General features: G+C 43.1%; 1 protein-coding gene across 3 annotated transcripts in view; it reads right to left on the bottom strand.

The window, feature by feature from the left end:
• The window catches only part of PDE10A (phosphodiesterase 10A), a 361,988-nt gene that overhangs the window by 191,684 nt on the left and 145,555 nt on the right, over positions 1-24,749 (bottom strand). For 2 of the 3 annotated variants that reach the window (XM_040350637.1, XM_040350635.1), the window contains exons 4-5: positions 14,568-14,691; positions 5,987-6,036 (exon numbers count right to left, since the gene is read on the bottom strand). In XM_040350637.1, coding sequence (XP_040206571.1) covers positions 5,987-6,036; positions 14,568-14,691 — 174 coding nt within the window. The remainder of the gene's footprint in view (positions 1-5,986; positions 6,037-14,567; positions 14,692-24,749) is intronic. The other variant, XM_040350636.1, reaches the window with a different exon arrangement.

Consider the following 24,749-nt stretch of genomic DNA (forward strand, 5'->3'; position numbering starts at 1 on the left):
ATATTTGTTATATGGTTCTTAGTTGCTGCACCCCGTCCTTCTGTCTGATGTATACTTTCCATGTATACACTGAGGCCGAGTTACCCATTATCACCAGCGATAGGTATTGCTGTGTGTCCTATTGAAACGTCCATAGCCTATACAGCGCTGTGGACTCCAACAAAATGGGCGCGATACCATTTCCGGATTTATAAACAACACCATCGACGCTAATCAGGTTCCCCAGACGAAGACACGTGATTCCGTGTCGTAACGCGTAGGGATTGGACGGACGTACACCTGGAGTGACGTAAGCTGGCGCTGAGGACGCCGCTCGTTTATTTAGACTGCTGCATGTTTTTAGTGTGCTTATGTAAGCGCAGGTTTTTCTCAATAAATTATCCCTGTGTCATACTGTACTTCACCATTGGAGCCTCTTTCTTCTGTTCTCTCTCTCTCCACCCTGGTCTGAGCACCGTTTGGATTGGCCAAGGAGTTTTTCCAGCAGCTCCAAGGGAGGATCAGCTGGGATCATCCATAAGAGGACTGCCAGTGAGGATTCTATTTGATGCCCTATACTATTGGCTTGGAGGTAAGAGTCCTGTGAGCCCAGTGAGGGACACAAGTATTTATCTGTCAATTTTAATCTGATTGAGTGGATTACCAGCAACATCAGTTTTTTCATCTGGCAGCTCATTTACAGATTTTTAGGACTTTTTGCACTTTATTTTTCCCATTTGTCATTTATTATCTTTGGGACTTTTTTGCAATTTTTTTGTGCTTACTTGATCTACTTTTAGCACTCCACAGCTATTGAGCCTGTGAGCTCTCTTATCATTATTATTATCATTATTTTCTTCATCCACACAGAGTCATCATTCACTTACCACTTGGAGATACATCTGTATTATTCACTTTTTCTTTGTTTATGTGCACACTGACCATGTTTGCGTGATACGTTGCACAGAATTCCATTTTATTTTGTCCACCTAAACTGACAGGCCAGGCAGGGAGAGCATTAATCAAAGAAGCTGCTAAGAGGCCCATGTTAACTCTGGAGGAGCTGCAGAGATTCACAGCTCAGGTGGGAGAATCTGTCCACAGGACAACTGTTAGTCGTACACTCCACAAATCTGGCCTTTATGGAAGAGTGACAAGAAGAAAGCCATTGTTGAAAGAAAGCCATAAGAAGTCCTGTTTGCAGTTTGCGAGAAGCCATGTGGGGGACACAGTAGGCATGTGGAAGAAGGTGTTCTAGTCAGGTGAGACCAAAATTTTACTTTTTGGCCTAAAAGCAAAATGATGTGTGTGGCGGGAAAAAACGAACACTGCATATCACCCTAAACACACCATCCCCACCGTGAAACATAGCAGTGGAAGCATCATGTTGTGCGGTTGCTTTTCTTCAGCAGGGACATAGGAGCTGGTTAGAGTTGATGGGAAGATAGATGGAGCCAAATACAGGGCAATTTTAGAGGAAAACCTGTTAGAGTCTGCAAAAGACTTGAGACTGGGGCGGAGGTTCACCTTCCAGCACCACAACACCCCTAAACATACAGCCAGAGCTACAATGGAATGGTAGATACAAGCATATTCATGTGTTAGAATGGCCCAGTCAAAGTCCAGACCTAAATCCAATTGAGAATCTGTGGCAAGACTTGAATATTTCTGTTCACAAATGCCTTCCATCCAATCTGAGGGAGCTTGAGCTATTTTGCAAAGCTGGTAGAGACATCCCAAAAAGACTTGCAGCTGTAATGGCAGTGAAAAGTGGTTCTACAAAGTATTGACTCAGGGGGGCTGAATACAAATGCACGCCATTTTTCATTTTCCTTCCACTTTACAATTATGTGCCACTTTGTGTTGGTCTATCACATACAATCCTAATAAAATACATTTATGTTTTTGATTGTAACATGATACAATGTGGAAAATTTCAAGGGGTAAGAATACGTTTTCAAGGCACTGTATGATAAAAATGATAGAACCTGAATTTCTTGGGCAAACTTACAAAATCTCCAGGAAATCAAATACTTATTTCCCCCACTGTATCTGACAAAAGCACATAGGACCTCAGTGTTTAGGGGGATGTTTTTCTGGTAAATTACTCATATAATTTTTTCACAGTGGTAGATAGAAAAAGAACCACTGGATTGGCTATAAGAATGAACATGCTCATGGACTTTTACACTTTATTTATTTGAGACTAAGCCCTAGTTCACACTGATGTGATGCGGGAAACACACAAGATTCAATGCGTTTCCCGAATCGCAATGCATAAGCAATAGCACGAGATCCATGCAACCTACTGTGGGTGTCAATGTTAAATTAACGACACGAAACAGATTGCAAAATGCATTGCAATTGCCCGAATTGCATTGCATGTGTGTGAACACCTATACAATGTGATTCAGGTGTGAAAAAAAGGGTCTTGCAATGCGATTTGAGCCTTAGAAAAGTTTGGCTCAAATCGCAGATATCACATGTGATGTGCACAGGAATGCGGTGCGATTCCTGTGCGAATGAAATGCAATGTTTATGCACACACTAGTGTTAACCAATGTTAAACAAGATGTCAAACTTTACACTTGATTTATACTTTATATTTACAAATGTGGTTGTGCATCATTTTGCTGAAGATATTAAAGTGGTTGTTAACCCATTTCTCTGAAATCTTATTATCCCCTCTGTACCTTAACACCATGTGTCGCTGTGCATGTGTTCTTTAAAAAAAAAAAAAAAAATCAGCCGAGCTGTACCAATATATGCTCCACTCCGGGCGCACACCTAATTACTCTCCTCTTTTCTCTCTCAGCTCACAGCTGTAGTGGGTGGGCTGATGTCAGCCGGGGAGGAGGGGGAGAGAGAGAGCCGACAATCAGCTGAGCGCCTGGAGCCGCGCTCATACAAGGTACAGATCGACAGATATTTCACATTAAACAGGCACAGGGACACATGTTATGGTACAGAAGGGACCAGAAGATTTCATAGCAGATACAAAAGGAGCAGGAGCGGAGGGGGGCGGCAGAGGAGACACAGACACAGGGAGAGCTGCAAATAGCAGGGCTGCGGATGACAGAATCACGCAAATGGACCACAATGTCAGGCCTCAGCAGCCATGATTATCGTGGTCCGTTTGCAGAAGGGAGGGTATAGCCAGGCAGGATCAGCCAGGTTTTATATACAGGGGAGTATACAGGGGACCAAAAGACACAGCAAAAGCACTGTGCTGCATAGTGTGCTTTATAGTGTGCTTTAGGAACAGTATCCGATTTTATTCTTTTGGGGGGTTAACAAACACTTTAATTGATGGGACGTTTTGGATTCTATTGCATTGTATTTTTTTTAGATTTGTTATGGATATACACTATTTAAAAGTAGCACAGTGTATTTTGTGAATAGCTCCATCTCTATTGATAACAGTGTAGTGCGTGAACGTTGTCAGCCAAGGACAGGAAGTGTGTGTTTCTTGCAGAATCATCAGATGAAGACAAACATGAATAAGTCTGAAAAAGGAAACAGATGTAGCCACCACATTTAAAGTGTTACTAATCCTTTTCTCATCAGCAGTCCTGTGACTTCTACCAGTGTCTGGTTAAAGCTTGTAGGAGGAGTTTTCATAGTGTTCTCACTGTCCTATAAGACTGCAGGACCCCTGACCCTCTGTCTCTACAGTGCTGATTGGCCCTGTGTTGATCACATGTACCCTCTCAAGAAAAAAAAAACTCTAGCAATACACACCAAAGAGGAAGTAGGTCACGCTCCAACGTCACCTCCGGTCCTCCACTTGGAATTCTTTTATTTCTGACATCGCCATTCAGCCTCAGTGCCGGGTCTGTGGCACTTTTGAATGTAAGCAGCCATTTGGCTTTTCTTTTGTACATTGATTTTATTTATTAAAAAACTGGATTACACTATTGCCGGTTTACTTTAATTTTCATATCCCGATCCGAGCCTGCTAGAGAGGCAGGGGGTCTGATCCCATCTACATCATCTCCATACATCCATGTCAGCAACATTATTTGCTACAAGCGCAATTGACTTCTTTTTTAATTAAAAGGGTCATTGCTCTCTGGTAAGCTGCCATCCTTATCTTGAGCACATTTGGGTGTCTTTTTGCCTGCAGAATTTGGTGAAGGTGAACATTGCAAGTCACTTTATTTTGGATCTGGTTTTCAAAGGACACTTTTCAGAATAACACCATTAAGTTTTCACTCATTGGTTTTCCACCTGAAGGACTCACATCAGGACAGGCGTAGCCCTGGAAAGTTTGTGTTGTTTCGGATTTAATTATTTTGAAGCACAGGTGTTGGACATATGAATTTTGGAAACACTGTCGTTCAGGACTGGTTTAGTTTCATCAAGTTGGGAACAGCGGGCCAGATTCACGTAGAATCGCAGCGGCGTAACGTATCCTAGATACGTTACACCGCCGCAATTTTTCATTGCAAGTGCCTGATTCACCAAGCACTTGCGATGAAAACTACGCCGGCGGCCTCCGGCGCAAGGCGGGCCAATTTAAATGGGTGTGTACCATTTAAATTAGGCGCGCTCCCGCGCCGGACCTACTGCGCATGCTCCGTTTCTTAACTCCCGCCGTGCTTTGCGCGCCGTGACGTCATTTTTTTGAACGGCGACGCGCGTAGCGTACTTCCGTATTCCCGGACGGCTTACGCAAACGACGTTAAATTTTGAATTTCGACGCGGGAACGACAGCCATACTTTAGACAACAATACACTTGCTGACTAAAGTTAGGGCACCAAAAAAAACGACTAACTTTGCGACGGGAAACTAGACTAGCGGCGACGTAGCGAACGCGAAAATACGTTGTGGATCCGCCGTAACTTCTAATTTGCATACCCGACGCTGGTTTACGACGCAAACTCCCCCCAGTGGTGGCCGCGGTATTGCATCCTAAGATCCGACAGTGTAAAACAATTACACCTGTCGGATCTTAGGGATATCTATGCGTAACTGATTCTATGAATCAGTCGCATAGATAGAAACAGAGATACAACGGCGTATCAGGAGATACGCCGTCGTATCTCATTTGTGAATCTGGCCCAACATGTATATCCAAATTCATTTTTCAGGTTCCAATTTTGCACAGTGGTGGTTTATATATTAAGTGTTTTGGTTCACTATATTTATTCCAGTCTTTCATCTAATATTATTTATTTCATGATCACACAGCAACAATCATTTTTGTGGTGGTGTGGGCAGGCTGGTGTTTACTTACTATTATTATATCTAATTATATTTAATTAATTGTTCAAGCGCCCCCTTTAATATACACTGTATATTTATATTCTTTCAATACACACCAAACTGTGCAGCTTGTCCTCTACTCTCTGTACTATCCAGGGAGGAGTTGGAGACACTGGAAGAAGGGGAGGATCAGAGAAGACAGGATCAATCAACCTTGTTACACAATGCAGAGAATGATTAACCCCTTAGGTTCCACATAGACAAGCATGCTTTACTGCATATACAGATGGATTTTACTGTTGTGGGTTTAGTAACACTTTAAGGATTGATAATCTGTCATATATATTTTGTTTTGGTTTTAGAAGTGGTAGAGCATTTTACTATGTTAGCTATTGACAAAGAGGGTAAAGAGTTGCTCACCATGATTTAAAAATGTTAAACTGAATGTGTTGTTGGGCACTGGGCTTGTGTCCATGGCATTAGTTTGAAATACGCTGAATATCATTGATAATGCACTGATAAGTAAGGATTAATCCAAAGATTCACGCAATCTATCAAAAAGCGCCTCCAGCACACAGCATCTTTGGTGCTCTCTCTTTAGCGAACATCCAGTATTTGGGGAATACAGCCATGTATTAAATGTTTATTTGTGGAAAAAAAATGTATACACACTGTATACATTCAAATAGTGCAGAACAAATGCTCCTAAAAACATTAAAATAAAATTTACCAAAAATATTTTTTTCAATAAGACAGAATGGACAAATGGTTAAAAAATAGATTTTTATTATTACTTACATTATTGCAATCTCCAAGGAAATATAGTGCAAATCCATCAGCGTTTGTAGCTGTAAGAAAGAAGAAAGGAAAAAAAAAGGAGGGAGAAAATGAAATTAAAGCAGATATTTAGCATTAACATTGTGCAATTCTCTAGAAAAGTCATCAAAAGAAAAATATTTTAGGACATCTTATTGGAAGAGAAGATAAATCAAAATGTTTTGTACTTTTTTTCTATTATAAAACTAAAATCTTCAATTTCACAACCATTTGTCCTTGGGTATGCATACATTTTAATTTTTTTTTATGGAAACTTAAAAAGGAGCTTGCTGGAATATGATTGGTTTCTGTAGTAAATGTGGTTACTCATGTTCTCCAGTATTTATATTTTACTTTATCATATATATATGTTAAAAAGGGCATCATTGCAGTAAAAGGTTAAACTCTAAAGAAAAAGAAACTCAACTTAAAAAAAAAAAATAATGTTGAAAGTGCTTGTCTGTCAACTGTGCAGTGAATCAGCCTACAGACATGATGTCCCAAGTGTCGTGTAAGGATTTAGTATCTGCTCCAGAATGCTGAATGTGTAAGATCTGTCTAAAGCAAATCTAATGCTTTTTGTCTCTGCCACAACTGAGTGTTTGTGAGAGCATCAATATACTTTTTTTTTTAAGAGTGGAACTACACTTTATCTGAGCAACACAAACCAAAAATTTGATTTAATTCATTTTTAATATTCAAAGCAAAGCAAACTCGTCCATCCAGCCATGTCTCCATGCTTTATTTTGTTGAGAAAGGTCAGATGATTCATGTAACATTTACTTCCTGGAATCCACCTGCCCTTACCAAAGAGCAAAGGCATGCAAGCAGGAGAGGGTGTGCTTAGCTGAGAAAGACCCTCCTCCCCTACTGAAAACTGCTGGGATGTAGGACTTAAAACATGTAAATATGATATACTGTATTTATTGGCGTATAGGGATGAGCTTCGTGTTCGAGTCGAACACATGTTCGACTCTAACATCGTATGTTTGATCGTTCATCGAAATACGAATGTTACGGGCCGTTCGCGCCAAATTCGAGTGGCGCGTCACGGCCCATAATTCACTGCGGCATTGCTGGCTGATGATTGGACAAGCATGCACTATGACCTGCATGCTTGGCCAATCACAGCGCGCAAAAAACGGAGAGCCATAATTGGCCAAAGCCAGGGTGACTTTGGCCAATTATGGCTCAGGGGGTTTAGTACACGCCCCTAACTATAAAAGGCCGCCTGCAGGTCGGCCTTGTGTAGTGTGTTGCAGCAGTGGTTAGAGATCTGTCTAAGAGAGAGAGAGAGAGAGAGAGAGAGAGAGAGAGAGAGAGAGAGAGAGAGAGAGAGAGAGAGAGTGTGTGTCTTTTTTTCTAGGTAGATAGAGCAGGCAGGCTAGTCAGTTAAAGTTACAGGGCCAGATTCTCAGAGGAGATACAACGGCGTATCTCCAGATACACCGTCGTATCTCTGAGTCCGGCCGGTCGTATCTATGCGCCTGATTCATAGAATCAGTTACGCATAGATTTCCATTAGATCCGACTGGCGTAAGTCTCATACGCCGTCGGATCGTAACTGCATATTTACGCTGGCCGCTAGGGGCGTGTACGCCGATTTACACTTAGAAATATGTAAATCAGCTAGATACGCAAATTCATGTACATCACGAATGTACGCCCGGGCGACGCAGTACACATACGCCCTTTACGTTAGGCTTTTCCCGGCGTAAAGTTACCCCTGCTATATGGTGGCGTAAGTGCGGCGTACCAATGTTAAGTATGGCCGTCGTTCCCACGTCGAATTCTGAATTTTTTACGTCGTTTTTGTAACTCGTACGTGAATGGGGCTGGACGTAATTTACGTTCACGTCAAAACCAATACGTCCTTGCGGCATATTGGGAGCAATGCACACTGGGAGATTTCCACGGACGGCGCATGTGCCGTTTGTGAAAAACGTCAATCACGTCGGGTCACAGAACATTGACATAAAACACGCCCCCCTGTCCCACATTTGAATTTGGTGGCTTTACGCCGGCCGATTTATGCTACGCCGCCGCAACTTACGGAGCAAGTGCTTTGAGAATACAGCACTTACCCCGTCTAAGTTGCGGAGGCGTAACGGAAATCAGATACGTTACGCCCGGGCAAAGATAAGCTGATCTACGTGAATCTGGCCCACAGTGTGTAGAGGATATATATACATCCCAGGTGTTGTACATATATTTATACACTGTATAGTTTAGCAAGATCAGTTCTTCCTAATTTACTGGCAGGCAGTTGATTGTGCTAGTTGCAGTATTCTCACGTGGTTCATTGCCTGTGTCCTCTGTAGTTTGCACCTAAAGCTACTTGGTGTGTACTGCCCATGTGCTCTGTAGTTTGCACCTAAAGCTACTGCCCGTGTCCTCTGTAGTTTGCACCTAAAGCTACTTGGTGTGTACTGCCCGTGTGCTCTGTAGTTTGCACCTAAAGCTACTTGGTGTGTACTGCCCGCGTGCTCTGTAGTTTGCACCTAAACCTACTTGGTGTGTACTGCCCGTGTGCTCTGTAGCTTGCATCTAAAGCTACTGCCTGTGTGCTCTGTAGTTTGCACCTAAAGCTACTTGGTGTGTACTGTACATGTGCTCTGTAGTTTGCACCTAAAGCTACTTGGTGTGTACTGCCCGTGTGCTCTGTAGTTTGCACCTAAAGCTACTTGGTGTGTACTGCACGTGTGCTCTGTAGTTTGCACCTAAAGCTACTTGGTGTGTACTGCACGTGTGTTCTGTCGTTTGCACCTAAAGCTACTTGGTGTGTACTGCCCGTGTGCTCTGTAGTTTGCACCTAAAGCTACTGCCCGTGTGCTCTGTAGTTTGCACCTAAAGCTACTTGGTGTGTACTGCCGATGTGCGGTGTAGTTTGCACCTAAAGCTACTTGGTGTGTACTGCACGTGTGCTCTGTAGTTTGCACCTAAAGCTACTTGGTGTGTACTGCACGGTTGCTCTGTAGTTTGCACCTAAAGCTACTTGATGTGTGCTGCCCGTGTCCTCTGAAGTTTGCACCTAAAGCTACGAGGTGTGTGTACTGCCTTTGTCCTCTGCAGGCCATTAGTATGTCTGGAAGGACAACAAGGAGAGGCAGAGAGTCACGAGGGCAAGCAGGCTCTGCATCTAGAGGCAACAGTGCTGGTCGTGGACACGGTGCATCCTCATCAGCACGTGGCCGTTGTACACGCTCGTCCTTGTTTTCGCCAGCTGGCCGTGTTGAGCCGCAGACTTGGTAGAGTGGATGACCAAGTCGTCCTCATCTTCCACATCCTCTCTCACCTAGGCTCAGGGTACTTTGTCTGGCAAAGTAGCTGCCAAGGTGTCCTCTTCCCTCTGCTCAATGGCATCACTCACTCCTTCTATAGCCCCACCATGTCCTCCTGAGGAGTCCCCCGAACTGTTTGAACACAGTGTTGGGTACATGCTGCATGAGGATGCGCAGCGTTTTGAAGATGATGGTACACAGATAGAGAAAGACAGTAAACGTGAGCCCAGAGAGGGGGTGCCCAAGAAGGACAGCAATCTGGCAGTCATGTTCCCCCAGCTGCAGCATACTGCCAGGTTTTCTACAGTGATGAGGAGGGAGGGGATGATGAGGTCACTGACTCTACGTGGGTGCCTGATAGAAGAGAGGAGGAGGAAGCACAGGCACACCTACAACGAGGCAGGATTCCCTCCAGGGGCCAGCTTAAGGGCAGCACACCGACTGCATCACAACGCAGAGCTACGCATGTGCAGGGCGCTGCTGTGTCTCAGCGTTATTCCAAAAGTTCTTTGGTGTGGGCCTTTTTTGAGACGAGTGCATCAGATCGCACCGTTGCTATTTGCAACATATGTCTCAAGCGTCTCTCGCGTGGCCAAAACATCACCTGCTTGGGCACCACATGCTTGACCAGACATATGTTGACCTGCCATGCAATTTCGTTGGCAAGCATACCTCAAAGACCCACACCAAAGAACAAAGCGGACCTCAACTTGCCCCTCATCAGCTGGCATCTCCAACCCCACTATACCCTCAGTCCTCTCTGAAGCCTGCACTGATAGGACTGAAGGTGTAGAATTAGGCCTTGTACACACGACCGAGGAACTCGTCGGAAAAGATAAATCGTTTTCCTCGACGAGTTCCTTGTTAGGCTTGTCGAGGAACTCGACAAGCTTGCTTTGCGTACACACTGTCAAGACAAAATCTCCTCATTCTCAAACGCGGTGATGTACAACACATACAATGGCAGGGGAAGTTTGATTCCACTGGCACAACCCTTGGGGCTGCTTTTGCTAATCTCATGTTACTGCGTGTTAAGTTTGGTCGGAGAAGATTTGCACTTTTCAGTCTGTTACAGCGTGAAAAATGTGTTATCGCCATTACAAACGTTACTTTTACTCCCGTTTAATACTTTATTCTGAGAATGCAAGGGTTTCTTCGCATACACAAGTTTCTCGTCGAAAACCAGCCCGACGAGGAACACGACGAGAAAATTGAGACTCCCGTCGAGGAAAAAGAGAACTTGTTCTTTTTTTCTCGTCGAGTTCCTCGACAGTTTCCTCGATGAAAAACGGTTTTCCAACTGGACTTTAACTGGGGCATCGTTGAAGTCTAGTTGGACGAAACGTGTCGGGATTGGTACACCTGCTCTCCATATTGCTTTTAACTTTTTTATGCTACAGTGATCACTTTTATGTATATTGATTTAATAAAACCTTATCCCTTTTTTACCTGCACCATCCGGAGCTTTGTTTTTTCTTTTTTCCTGCATGTCCTGCTGGGTTACTAAGTTTTTCATACTCCAAGATTGTGTCCACCGTCTCTGAGTGGATACCACTTTGTCATCATCGATTGCCGCTTTGGAACAAGCAGACTTCTGTCCTTGCCTTCGAATCTGAGTCTGAGCGAATCCACCCAGGGTGAAGTTCCAGTCTAGGACTACAGCCTCATATCTGGATATCCTGCTGGGAATCTACCATTGGGTCTGCATCCAGCTTGGCCGATTCGAGTGGAGTCCTTCCATGCGCATATGATCTGTTGTCGCTGACAAGCAGATCCACGTCATTCGGTAAGAGTATTCCATCTACTCCTGTTTTTTCGTGCAGAATGTCCCTTCTAGGATGATGATGTGGCCATACATTTTCTACTGACAGACTTTTGTTTGTCTTTGGTGCTTCTTTATTAACCAATGAACTCCCTCATGTGTGGTTTAATTACATCCATTTATTTATTCACGGTTCTTCACTTATTTTGCGTATAAGTGTCTTTACCAGTGCCACGGACCTTTGGCGCTTTCATTATCACTAATGGACACTCATTCACGTGCTACTGTGGTCTAGTTATATTCATTTATTTGTCCATGGTTCTTCATTTATTTTTATTAGCGCTGCATATTTTTTCACCATGTCCTGAAGCAGGCCAGGAAAGTCTGTGTGCATTTCCGAAGGTCATATAATGCCAGTGCTTGGCTGGCAGACCTCCAAAGGGAATACAACCTGCCCAAGAACCGTCTAATCTGTGACATGCCCACCAGGTGGAACTCTACGTTGGCCATGCTGCAGTGGCTGCACACGCAGCAGAGGGCCATCAATGAGTATCTGTGCCAATATGGCAGCAGAACTGGGTCAGGGGAGCTTTTTTTTTCCCACGCCAGTGGGCCTTGATCAGGCATGCATCAGTGAGACTGTCCCTCTTATTCACATGTTGGAGCACACGCTGCGTGGAATAATGAACAGGGCCCTTGAGGCAGAACAGAGGGAGGAAGAGGAGGACTTTTTTACCTCTCAAGGCCCCCTTTATCCACACAGTGTTCCTACTTGCCCGCCTATCACACAGGAAGAGGACGAGGAGGAGAAGGATTGTGTCAGCATGGAGGTGGAGCCTAGCACTCAGCATCAGCAGCAGACTTCAAGGGATCAATTACAGTCCCAAGGAACCCATGGACTTGTACGTGGCTGGGATGAGGTGGCTGTGGATCATGTCGTCCTCAGTGACCCAGAGGACTCCACACCGAATGCCTCAGCAAACCTAAGCTGCATGGCAACTCTCCTTGATCCACATTACAAGAATAAGGTTGCGGACCTTATCTTGCTGGCGCAGAGGGAGCAGAAGATGAAACATCTTCGGGAGGCCTTGCAGAAAAATCTGTGCAACGCGTTCCCAGAGACTGGGGGTTACAAAATCCTGGTCCTGGACAACGTGTTGCTGAGGCTTCGGTCAGTCACAGAAGGAGCGGTGGAGAAGGTGGCCGTCTGACTGATGCGTTCAGACAATTTTTTAGTCCGCACCCCCAAGGTATGACCGGTTCCAGCAACCATCGCCAGCGTCTGTTTTACATGGTGCTGGAATACCTAGGGGCAAGATCAGACTTGGACACCTTTCCCACCGAAAATCCTCTGGCTTACTGGGTCTTGAGGATGGATCACTGGCCAGAGCTTGCACAGTACGCAATTGAGCTACTGGCTTGTCCTGCATCCAGCGTTCTTTCAGAATGCACATTCAGTGCTGCTGGAGGCTTTGTAACCGATCACAGGGTGCGTCTCTCCACCGACACGGTCGATCGACTGACCTTCATAAAAATGAATCAGACTTGGATCAGCTACCAAGCACCTGATGCTGATGTAACTGAGTATTTTTTTTTTAAATGTCAGATCCCTTCGAGACTGCCTATGCTGATGCTGAGTGACTATCCTTTTCCTCAATGATCTTGCTGATAGCTTGTAAGAACATTTTTGGTTCTGGGCACCGCCACCAGTGGCTAAGGCACAATTTTTCTGCCCCTTTAACAGGGGTGTGCATTTACAATTTTTGATGCAATACTTTGCAGGGGGCTCATTCCTGCGCTCCAACTAGAGTATCTGTGAGGGGTTGCAGTGTTGTGGCACCAGCACCACCACCACCAACAAAGGCCCAATTTTTCAGCCCCTGTTCGACAAGGGCATGTAATTACAATTCTTGATCTAATATTTCACAGCAGGGCCCATTCCTGTGCCCACCAAGAGTAACTGAGGGCTTACAGAGTTGTGGCACCAGCGCCAGCACCAAAGGCCCATTTTTTTCCACTACTGTTCAACAATGGCATGTAATTACAATTCTTGATATAATAGTTCACACAGTAGGGCGTTTCAGCGACCACCAAGACGAACTGTGAGGGCTTACAGTGTTGTGGCAACACCAACACCTAGGGCCCAAATTTCTGCAGAGTATATACGGCAGGCCCCTACTTTCAAACATCCAACCTACAAACGACTCCTACTTGCAAACGGAAGGAGACAACAGGAAGTGAGAGGAAATCTACCCCTAGGAAGGGAAATTCTCTTCTGTAGGAGGTGTCTCCTGTCCACTGATGCTTCATCACTAATCCTCGTTTCACTACAAAACCCAAATTTTCAAAACATCATTTGTCATTGGGACAGAAAGTGAATTGCAATCTTCTGAACAGATGCACACAGACAGCAAAACAAATGTTTACAGGGGTGATAAACCTTCTCTATGTTTTCATAAAAGCTTAAAAATAGATTTTATGGCTGGAGCTACACTTTAAAAAAGTACCAGTTCAAAATTACAAACAGATTCTACTTAACAACAAACCTACAGTGCCTGTCTTGTTTGCACCGCCTGAATAATGCTGTTCAAAGTATATAGGGCCAAAGGGGCTTGTAATGACCTGGGGGGAGTGGGGGGAAACCCATGCTATTTTTCTCAATGATTTTCATCCATATTGCAGGGACCAGACATTACATTAAAGCCGCAAGCAGTTTTAAATGACTTTTTTCTTATAGTAATCTAATTTTGGGCAGGGACAGTTCTACACATGTGCCACCTCACAGGCATTTTTTTTAGACACCCAGCAGGTACGATATTTAAAAGGAATTTTTTATTTATTTTTTTCACTTTAAGCATCATTAAAAATCACTGCACCAGAAAAAACTACAGTTTTTAAAACTTTTTTTTCCATTGATACATGTTCCCTGGGGCAAGACCCGGGTCCCCAAACCTGTTTTCCGACAATAACTTGCATATTGGGCTTTAAAATGAGCACTTTTGAATTCGAACGTTCAAGTCCCATTGACGTCAATGGGGTTCTAAATGTTTGCCCGAACGTTCGGTCTGTTCGAAGGTTCTGGTGCGAATCGAATGGGGGGGGGGGGGGGGTTCGGCTCATCCCTACTTACCTGTAGATAAAAGTTAAAGTACAGGGTGTACAACTACTTTAAGAATCAAAAGACTTGTGCCCTATCAATGTGTCTTGTCTGATGTATGTTTTCTCTGGGGAATGTGAGCTGAAATTTTCTGTAAAAGCATTTCACCTCACAAATGTGCAGAACTTTAAACATTGACTTGTTTAATAACAAAAAACAATGTGCCGTTATCAGGTATTCACCATAACTAATCTTTTACAGATTCAGAATGATAAATTATAAATCGTACTAGTTGTTTAGCGTTACTGCACTTTGTACATCATCATCTGTTTGCTTTGCTTTACTAAACAAGCTGAATATATGATGTGCCCAAGCTAAAAAAAAAAACGATATAGATAGTAAAAAAATATTTTGTATATCTACCTGTTTTGATGATATCACTTAATTCATACAAGAGTAATTTATTGTCTCCGCCAGCATCCAGCCGTTGTTCCATGTAACTGTTCAGCTCATAAACCACTCCTTGCATATTTGTATCCTGATACTGCTAAGGAGAGTGGAGAAATAAATGTTATAACATGGTTAAAAGGAGAAACACAGAAAAAAGCTATATACATTGATCCTTAGCATAACAACTAGTGGCTATCCAATATGTTTTTATGGCAGTAGAGGACGACCCACATAGCATAAGATACCTGTCAACTAGTGTAAAATTATCACCGGTGTGCAACAAATCTGTTTGATTTAACAAAGAAAAAGATAAAAAATTTGAAATTGCTTCTGCACATTAAAGACAAAAAAGTTATCCTTACAACATTAAAAGGACAACTATTCTGAACCCAAAACCATTTAAGTTCTTCTAAATAGGTCATAGAAAAGGCATGAATGAGTTATTCAAAATTCTCCCTGCAAGCAATTCACTGGTCTGAGACACAACACTCACTTGGCTTGTAAAACTCTACAGCAGAGGTGGCAAACACAAGGCCTGCGGGCCGAATCCGGCCCTCCAGGCCATTTAATGTGGCCCTCGCATCTCCAGCCCTCCTCCATTCCTACTCTAGACCCTTACTTTCTGCTTTCAAGCAATGCATCCAGTTTCTTTCCAGCAGCAGCATAAGGAAAGGGGGTGCACTGTGATGTAAGGGAGAGTGGGGGACTCACCTTCTGATAGTGGGGGGGCTATTGACATCTCATGTAAAGGGGAGGGGATGCACTGGACATCTAATCTTACAGATACAACCTGCCCTTTTGAGGGCAATCATAATGCTGATGCGGCCCACGATGAAATTGAGTTTGACACCCCTGCTCTACAGTGTATCAGCATGTTTTTCTTTACTTAACAAAACAAGAAAGGTTTAATAAGGAGGGTGACAAACAGAGTGAGGAAAAACACTATGCATGAAAGCTATAGGGGTAACATAGGCAAAAGCTTCATGTATTCTTCTTATATACTGTACAAACATAATTTGAGTTACATTTACAGTAACGTTGTAAAAAATGGCCCACTGCATAGAATTGCAGAAACTTCACAAAATTATATTTTACATATTTTCTGAAGATCATATCAATGTGGAGAAAAGTACAAGAGAGTACTAGACACAGACCAGCCTTTATCAGGCTTCCTCACAATGGTTGCTAGGGGTTCCCCAAGTTTAATACTGGACACTTTCACCCCTTCCTGCCTAGACCAATTTTCAGCTTCCAGCTCTGTCACATTTTGAATGCCAATCACTCAGCCATGCAACACTGTACCCAGACGAAATGCATCTTTTTTTGCTTTTTAGACAGATACATCTTTCTTTTTGTGGTATGCACCACTATTTTGTTATTGTTTGTTATATACATGAAAAAACAGCAACAGTTTTTAGGGGAAAAAAATATTTTTGTTATAACATTTCGCAAATAACCTTACTTCATAAAATTGTGCCAAAATGTATTATGCTACACTTCTTTGGTAAAAAATAACCCAAATCAGTGGACACTATTTGGTCTGTGTGAAAGTTATAGTCTATAAACTATGATTATATATATATATATATATATATATATATATATATATATATATATATATATATATATACAGGCAGTGCAGAATTATTAGGCAAATGAGTATTTTGACCACATCATCCTCTGTATGCATGTTGTCTTACTCCAAGCCGTATAGGCTCGAAAGCCTACTACCAATTAAGCATATTATGTGATGTGCATCTCTGTAATGAGAAGGTGTGTGGTCTAATGACATCAACACCCTATATCAGGTGTGCATAATTATTAGGCAACTTCCTTTCCTTTGGCAAAATGGGTCAAAAGAAGGACTTGACAGGCTAAGAAAAGTCAAAAATAGTGAGATATCTTGCAGAGGGATGCAGCACTCTTAAAATTGCAAAGCTTCTGAAGCGTGATCATCGAACAATCAAGCGTTTCATTCAAAATAGTCAACAGGGTCGCAAGAAGCGTGTGGAAAAACCAAGGCGCAAAATAACTGCCCATGAACTGAGAAAAGTCAAGCGTGCAGCTGCCAAGATGCCACTTGCCACCAGTTTGGCCATATTTCAGAGCTGCAACATCACTGGAGTGCCCAAAAGCACAAGGTGTGCAATACTCAGAGACATGGCCAAGGTAAGAAAGGCTGAAAGACGACCACCACTGAACAAGACACACAAGCTGAAACATCAAGACTGGGCCAAGAAATATCTCAAGACTGATTTTTCTAAGGTTTTATGGACTGCTGAAATGAGAGTGAGTCTTGATGGGCCAGATGGATGGGCCCATGGCTGGATTGGTAAAGGGCAGAGAGCTCCAGTCTGACTCAGACGCCAGCAAGGTGGTGGCGGAGTACTGGTTTGGGCTGGTATCATCAAAGATGAGCTTGTGGGGCCTTTTCGGGTTGAGGATGGATTCAAGCTCAACTCCCAGTCCTACTGCCAGTTTCTGGAAGACACCTTCTTCAAGCAGTGGTACAGGAAGAAGTCTGCATCCTTCAAGAAAAACATGATTTTCATGCAGGACAATGCTCCATCACACGCGTCCAAGTACTCCACAGCGTGGCTGGCAAGAAAGGGTATAAAAGAAGAAAAACTAATGACATGGCCTCCTTGTTCACCTGATCTGAACCCCATTGAGAACCTGTGGTCCATCATCAAATGTGGGATTTACAAGGAGGGAAAACAGTACACCTCTCTGAACAGTGTCTGGGAGGCTGTGGTTGCTGCTGCACGCAATGTTGATGGTGAACAGATCAAAACACTGACATAATCCATGGATGGCAGGCGTTTGAGTGTCCTTGCAAAGAAAGGTGGCTATATTGGTCACTGATTTGTTTTTGTTTTGTTTTTGAATGTCAGAAATGTATATTTGTGAATGTTGAGATGTTATATTGGTTTCACTGGTAAAAATAAATAATTGAAATGGGTATATATTTTTTTTTTGTTAAGTTGCCTAATAATTATGCACAGTAATAGTCACCTGCACACACAGATATCCCCCTAAAATAGCTAAAACTAAAAACAAACTAAAAACTACTTCCAAAAATATTCAGCTTTGATATTAATGAGTTTTTTGGGTTCATTGAGAACATGGTTGTTGTTCAATAATAAAATTAATCCTCAAAAATACAACTTGCCTAATAATTCTGCACTCCCTGTATATATATATATATATGAAAAAAATAACTAATTATAGGGATATATTATGTCTTGAGGACCTACAAAGCCAGGACAGTACAAATCCAAGGAGTGCTTTGCATGCAATTTCCTGACTATCACATTTTTGGAGGCACTGGAGAACCAGGGCAATAGAAAACACACAAAATTACCACATTTTGGAGAGTAAACACACCAAGGTATTTTTAAGAGGCACAAAACACATTATGCTACTCCTCCCAGAATATGGTGATACCACGTGTGAGACTTTTTCACTTTCTGGACTGATTGTGTACCAGATATTGTATCTTGTGCATTACATAAGTCAACCAATGTGCCCTGTTCACACCACAACACTAGTACCATGTACAGATTAGTTAAGTTAAAGCAGAGCTTTACCCAAAGGGGAAGTTAAACTAAGTCCTCCTCCCCTCTCCGCTACCATATTTGACATGTCATTGTTTGGGGTATGTAGCAGGTACCTACTTTTGACAGGTACCCACTTCCACTTGGAAGCTCTCCTCTCCCCCTCCATGCAGTCTTCTGAGACACGACAAAGTTACCCCGAAGAATGTACATCATTCACAAGGTGAAGCGGGCAGCTGCAACCTGTCACAGCTGGGTGCCCACACTTAAGATGCTGATGTCGAGAATCCGAATGCTAATAAAAGAACTAGCCTGGGTGAGGGCAGTGCGTGTCCTATTATTAAAAGTCAGCAGCTACAGGATTTGTTCATTTTTGTCAGAGTGAAGAACCGCTTTAAAATAATACATATACAAATTTGAAAAAATATCAGTTGTGTCTACTATAAAAACCCTAATGGCAATTATTAGCAGAATTCACATGAGCTTTCAATGGTACTAAAGTAAAGACAAAGCTTCAATCTCAGAGCCTACTACTTACACTACAAACCAAGGAAACTGGATACTACATAGTTAGTCAGGTTGAAAAAAGACAAGTCCATCCAGTTCAACTATATATATATATATATATATATATATATATATATATATATATATATATATATATATATATATATATATATATACATACAGTTGTGTTCAAAATTATTCAACCCCCCAATGCTGTAAAGGGTTTTTAGGGAATTTAGTGTACATTTGTAATTGTATTCAGAATGAAATCCTACAAGGACTTCTTAAAGAACCATATGCAACTAAAATGACATCAATTGGTTTTGTAATACAGTAGTAAATGTTTATTTTGTGAATTCTTCATTTACACAATTATTCAACCCCTTAAAGACTACCACTCTGAAGAACAGAGGTTCATTGAAGTGTTTTCAATCAGGTATTGAAAACACCTGTGGATGTCAGAGAGCAGCAATAAAGCCTAATAAGCACCAATCAGGCAGCTTTAAAATGACTGTGGTACTCAGCTCCTTCTAGACATTTACTGGTGTGGTTACAAACATGGTGAAGTCAAGAGAATGGTCCGGGAAGACAAGAGAAGAGGTGATTACTCTTCACATGAAGGGCAATGGCTATAAGAAGATTGCAAAGATGTTAAACATACCAAGAGACACCATAGGAAGCATCATTCGCAAATTCAAGCCAAAGGGCACTGTTGAAACGCTACCTGGTCGTGGCAGAAAGAAAATGCTGACTTCGACTGCTGAGCGCTACCTGAAGCGTAGAGTGGAGAAAAGTCCCCTTGTGACTGCTGAGGAACTGACAAAAGATTTGTCAGATGTGGGTACTGAAGTTTCTGCTCAGACAATACGGCGCACACTGCGTAATAATGGCCTCCATGCCAGAACTCCCAGGCGCACCCCCTTGCTGTCTCCAAAGAATAAGAAGAGTCGACTGCAGTATGCAAAAATCATGTGGACAAACCACAGAAGTTTTGGGATTGTGTTCTGTGGACTGATGAAACAAAATTAGAAGTGTTTGGGCCCATGGGTCAACGCTATGTTTGGAGGAGGAAGAACAAGGCCTATGATGAAAAGAACACCTTGCCTACTGTGAAGCATGGCGGGGGGTCAATCATGCTTTGGGGCTGTTTTGCTTCTGCAGGTACAGGGAAGCTTCAGCGTGTGCAAGGTACCATGAATTCTCTTCAGTACCAGGAGATAGTGGATAACAATGTGATGCAGTCCGTCACAAACCTGAGGCTTGGGAGACGTTGGACCTTTCAAGAGGACAATGATCCCAAGCATACCTCCAAGTCCACTAGAGCATGGTTTCAGATTAAAGGCTGGAACATTTTGGAGTGGCCATCGCAGTCACCAGACTTAAATCCGATTGAGAACCTCTGGTGGGACTTAAAGAAAGCAGTTGCAGTGCGCAAGACTAAGAATGTGACTGAACTGGAGGCTTTTGTCCATGACGAATGGGCGAAGATACCCGTAGATCGCTGCAAGACACTTGTGTCAAGCTATGCTTCAAGTTTAAAAGCTGTTATAACTGTAAAAGAATGTTGTACTAAGTACTAAGATTGAATGTCAATTGGGGGTTGAATAAAACTGATAATGATGTGAGCACAGAAAAGACATTTGTGGTTATTTCATTATAAATGTTATGTTATATTTGTCTGACCTACACGTGCCTCTTTGATTTAATTGTAAGCAGGATGACAGGATGATCAAAATCAATGTCAAACTGGGCAAAACAATCAATTTCAGTGGGGGTTGAATAATTTTGAATACAACTGTATATATATATATCTCATACAGTCCCATATACCCATTCTATACCCACAGTTGATCCAGAGGAAGGCGAAAAACCCCAGAAGAGCATGACCCAATTTGCTACAGCAGGGGAAAAAATTCCTTCCCGATCCCTCGAGAGGCAATCGGATTTTCCCAGGATCAACTTCATCAATAAATGTCTATACCCAGTTATATTATGAACATTTAGGAAAGAATCCAGGCCTTTCTTAAAGCAATCTACTGAGCTGGCCAGAACCACCTATATTCTATTTCACATTTTCACAGCTCTTACTGTGAAGAAACCCTTTCGTATTTGGAGTTGAAATTTATTTTCCTCTAGACGTAAAGAGTGCCCCCTTGTCTTTTGTGTTGACCGTAAAGTGAATAGCTCAACACCAAGTTCACTATATGGACCCCTTATATATTTGTACATGTTGATCATATCCCCCCCCTTAATCTCCTCTTCTCAATAGTGAATGTAGCGCTCACCCCCGAAGGAGCCGCTGGATAATTTGGGGATCGGCGTATTAAGTTGCCAAGTTCTCTTGTCTAGGGGTACAACTTGTGAGTGTGGATAGGGAGCAAGTATTCAGTCAACAGTGCGAGTTTCTAATGCTTTATTCAAAGGCCAACATAGCCAACATCAACATGGCACACAATAGGAAAAGGGTTGATGAGCAGAGAGGAAAAGAAACTGCAGTATCAGGCCTTGGAGAGCAAGCCTGCTCTCAGCAAAGACAGTTCAAACGTCGCCACTCCCGCCGGAGCAGGTAAAGTGCCCCTGGACAGGTAATTAACTTGAGCCTGGCAGCCAGAAGGTCACTTGCAAATAAAGTCACTGGGAGGAAAACAGGGCCCCTGCACAGGCCTGGTGTATATTGAAATATGATTAAGTGGTAGAACTAGCGAATCCTCCCAGTAAGTCCAATTCAGGGTCACCAATAGACAGCTAAAATGTACCTGTCATGTTGCGTGGTGACCGGATCCCCGATGACACGTCCAGACTTTGCAGACAACCTCTGTATCTAGGTTCTTTCGAGCAGACCCCCCCATCGTACAGCTTCCAGCTTAGGATCTGGGACCCAGCGAGCCGCTGGGGTCCCTCTCAGCATCAAGGTGAGATTTTGCTTGGTGCGTAGCTTCGGCCAAGCAGGCCTCGATGGCGGGACCCATGGATGCGCGCACCCTGAAGGTGGATGCCGCACCTGGCACTCGGGCCCTGCATAGGACAGCACAGCTCATGGCGGTCGCCACAGATATACCCCCCACCAGCATGCCCGAAGAAGGAAACCCCTCTGATTGGCTGCTGAGGAAAGATAGGTCCGTCAGAACCCCTCTATCGCTAACTGTCGCCCAGGGGTGACAACACATCCCTGGCACGCAGACTGACCCACGAGGCAGTAACAAACTGGCAACAGCATAAACTAAACAATTTGCGAGTGGGAGCAACTTAAATCTCCCACTCCCCACTAACTTTAGCGTAACGCCCCACTAACTTTAAAGGGGGGGCGCTACATGAATAAATTCAGTTCTTCTAATCTTTCTAATCCAATAGTGCAGCGCTCTAATAAATGGAAAAAAAATGAATCCAAACATTGTGTAAAAAAAAATATATATATATATATAAGTCCAAAAGAATATATTCATCAACGAAGCTGAAGATATAGGACCTCCACCGAAGTTTCAGTGTGCGAATAAGGAAAACACACCACACCACCGTGCAAACAATCCGCTTACCACATTGTTTGGATTAATTTTTCCCATTTATTAGAGCACTGCACTATTGGATTATATATTGTTTTTGTTTGCTTATCTACAAACTGTGCTAGCTGCTTTGCATTAGGATTATATTATTTCTAAGTTAGCGCAGATATGTGTTCACTTTTATTTCTTCTAATCTTTCCTCATAGCTGAGCTCCTCCATGCCTTTTATCAGTTTGGTTGCCCTTCTCTGCACTTTCTCCAGTTCCCCAATATCCTTTTTGAAAACTGGTGGCCAAAACTGAACTGCATATTCCAGATGAGGTCTTACTAATGATTTGTACAGGGGCAAAATTCTCTCCCTCTCTTTGGAGTCCATACCTTTCTTAATACAAGAAAGGACTTTGGAACCCGCAGCTTGGCATTGCATGCTATTATTAAGCTTATGATCTACCAAAACTCCCAGATCTTTCACTACGGATTCCCCCAGTTGTACTCCCCCTAGTATGTATGATGCATGCATATTCTTAGCCCCCAAGTGCATAACTTTACATTTATTAACATTAAACCTCATCTGCACATAGTCGCCCAGTTAGACAATGCATTGAGGTTGGCTTGTAAATTGGAGACTGTCAGGTCACCTGTGGTCAGATGACAAGTGCACCTTGTTGGAGGCAGGGATGCACCACGAGGTAGTGAACCCAATGGCAGACTGCTGCGGAAGGACTACAAAATGGATATGGGGAAGGGGTTCACTGGGGCACAAACAGGGATCCAAACAGGCAACTAACCAAAGATTCCCCAGGGTGTGGAGTCTAAGATCCAGTTTGGTATTCACCAGAGCCTCTAGTGGTGAGGATGGCCTTCGCTGCAACTGGATCCAGGTCGCAGCCCCTGGAGTCGCCTAGGTCACGCTCCGGAGCGAGAAAGGGGAAGCAGCCACTCAGGACACAAGGAATAGTGAAGGGTAAGCCGAGGTCGGGGCAACAAGCAGACAAGGATAACCAAGGGACAGGCCAATGGGCAGGGTCACAGGCAAACAGTAGTCGTAGACAAGCCAAAGTCGGTACACAGAGATATTAACGTAGCACACGGCAAGCAGGAACACAAAGCTAACACACAACGTTGATCAGCAAAGCAGACCTGCAGTGCACTAGTTAATATAGAGTTCCTGGGATGGCCTGGGGTATAGCCATACAGGGAGGAGAGATGATAAAAGGCAACCAGATAAGAGAGTCAGGCCTCTAATGAACACATGGAGGAGAAGGTAAGCTGCCAGACATTATTGCAAATCCATGACAGAGACATTCTGTAAGGACATTATTCCACTGCATAGTTTAGTGTCATCTGCAAAGACAGAAATGTTACTCAGACCCAATATCATTTATAAAGATATTAAAAAGTAAGGGTCCCAACACTGAACCTTGGGGTACACCACTGATAACCTTAGACCATTCAGAGTAAGAATCATTAACCACTATTCTCTGAATTCTGTCTTTTAGCCAGTTTTCTATCCATTTACAAACTGATATTTCCAATCCTGTAGACTTTACCTTACACATGAGCCGTGTGTGGGGAACTGTATCGAACACTTTTGCAAAACCAAAGTATACCACATCCACCACAACCCCTCTGTCCAAGGTTTTACTTACCTCTTCATAAAAAGAAATCAGGTTTGTCTGACAACTTCTGTCTTTCATGAATCCATGCTGTCTGTTGCTTAAATATTTTTTTTTCCCCAGCAAGAACTACAAGTATCTTCCCAATTATAGAAGTTAAACTAACAGGTCTATAGATACTTGGTAAATACGTTGTACCCTTTTTAAATATAGGGGGATAGCCTGTGGAAAGGTAGGCCAGTGAGGAGGGCATTGCAGTAGTCAAGGTGGGAAATAACCAAGGAGTGTACAAGTTGTTTTGTGGTGGTGTTAGTGAGGAAGTGGTTGAATTCTGTAAATGTTGCAGAAGTTAGGGCAGCAAGATGTAGCCAGTGATTGGATCTGGGGGCTGAAAGAGAGGTCAGAGTCCAGGATTACACCCAGCACCCTGGCACGTGTGGAGGGACCAATGGTTGTGCCGTTGATCTTAATGGTAAAGTCATGGGGAGGTGATCAGGGGGAGGAGGAAATATTACAAGCTCAGTTTTAGAAAGACTGAGTTTGAGAAAGTGGTGTGAAATCCATACGGATATGTCACCCAGTAAGCTTGTGATACGCAAGGAGATTGAGGGGGTAAGTTGAGGGATGGAGAGATAGAGCTGGGTGTCCTCAGCATAGAGGTGGTATTGAAAGCCATGTGAGGTATTTTGCTAGCTTTAGAAACTGCAGTTTGGCATTGCATGCTATTAAGTCTATGATCTACCAGAACACTCAGGTCCTTCGCTAAAAGTCCTCCTCCTATAATGTATGATGCATACTTATTCACAAAGTGCATAACTTTACACTTCTCAACATTAAACCCCATGTTCCATATTGTTGCCCAAAACAGTGCATTAAGATCTGCTCTTAAGTTGTAGACATCCTGCAAGGGTATTATTTCACTGCACAGCTTGGTGTCATCAAACACTGAAATAGTACTTTTAATCCAAAACCTTA

This window comes from Rana temporaria, chromosome 4 (assembly GCF_905171775.1).
Source record: "Rana temporaria chromosome 4, aRanTem1.1, whole genome shotgun sequence".
Classification (NCBI taxonomy): Eukaryota; Metazoa; Chordata; class Amphibia; order Anura; family Ranidae; genus Rana; species Rana temporaria.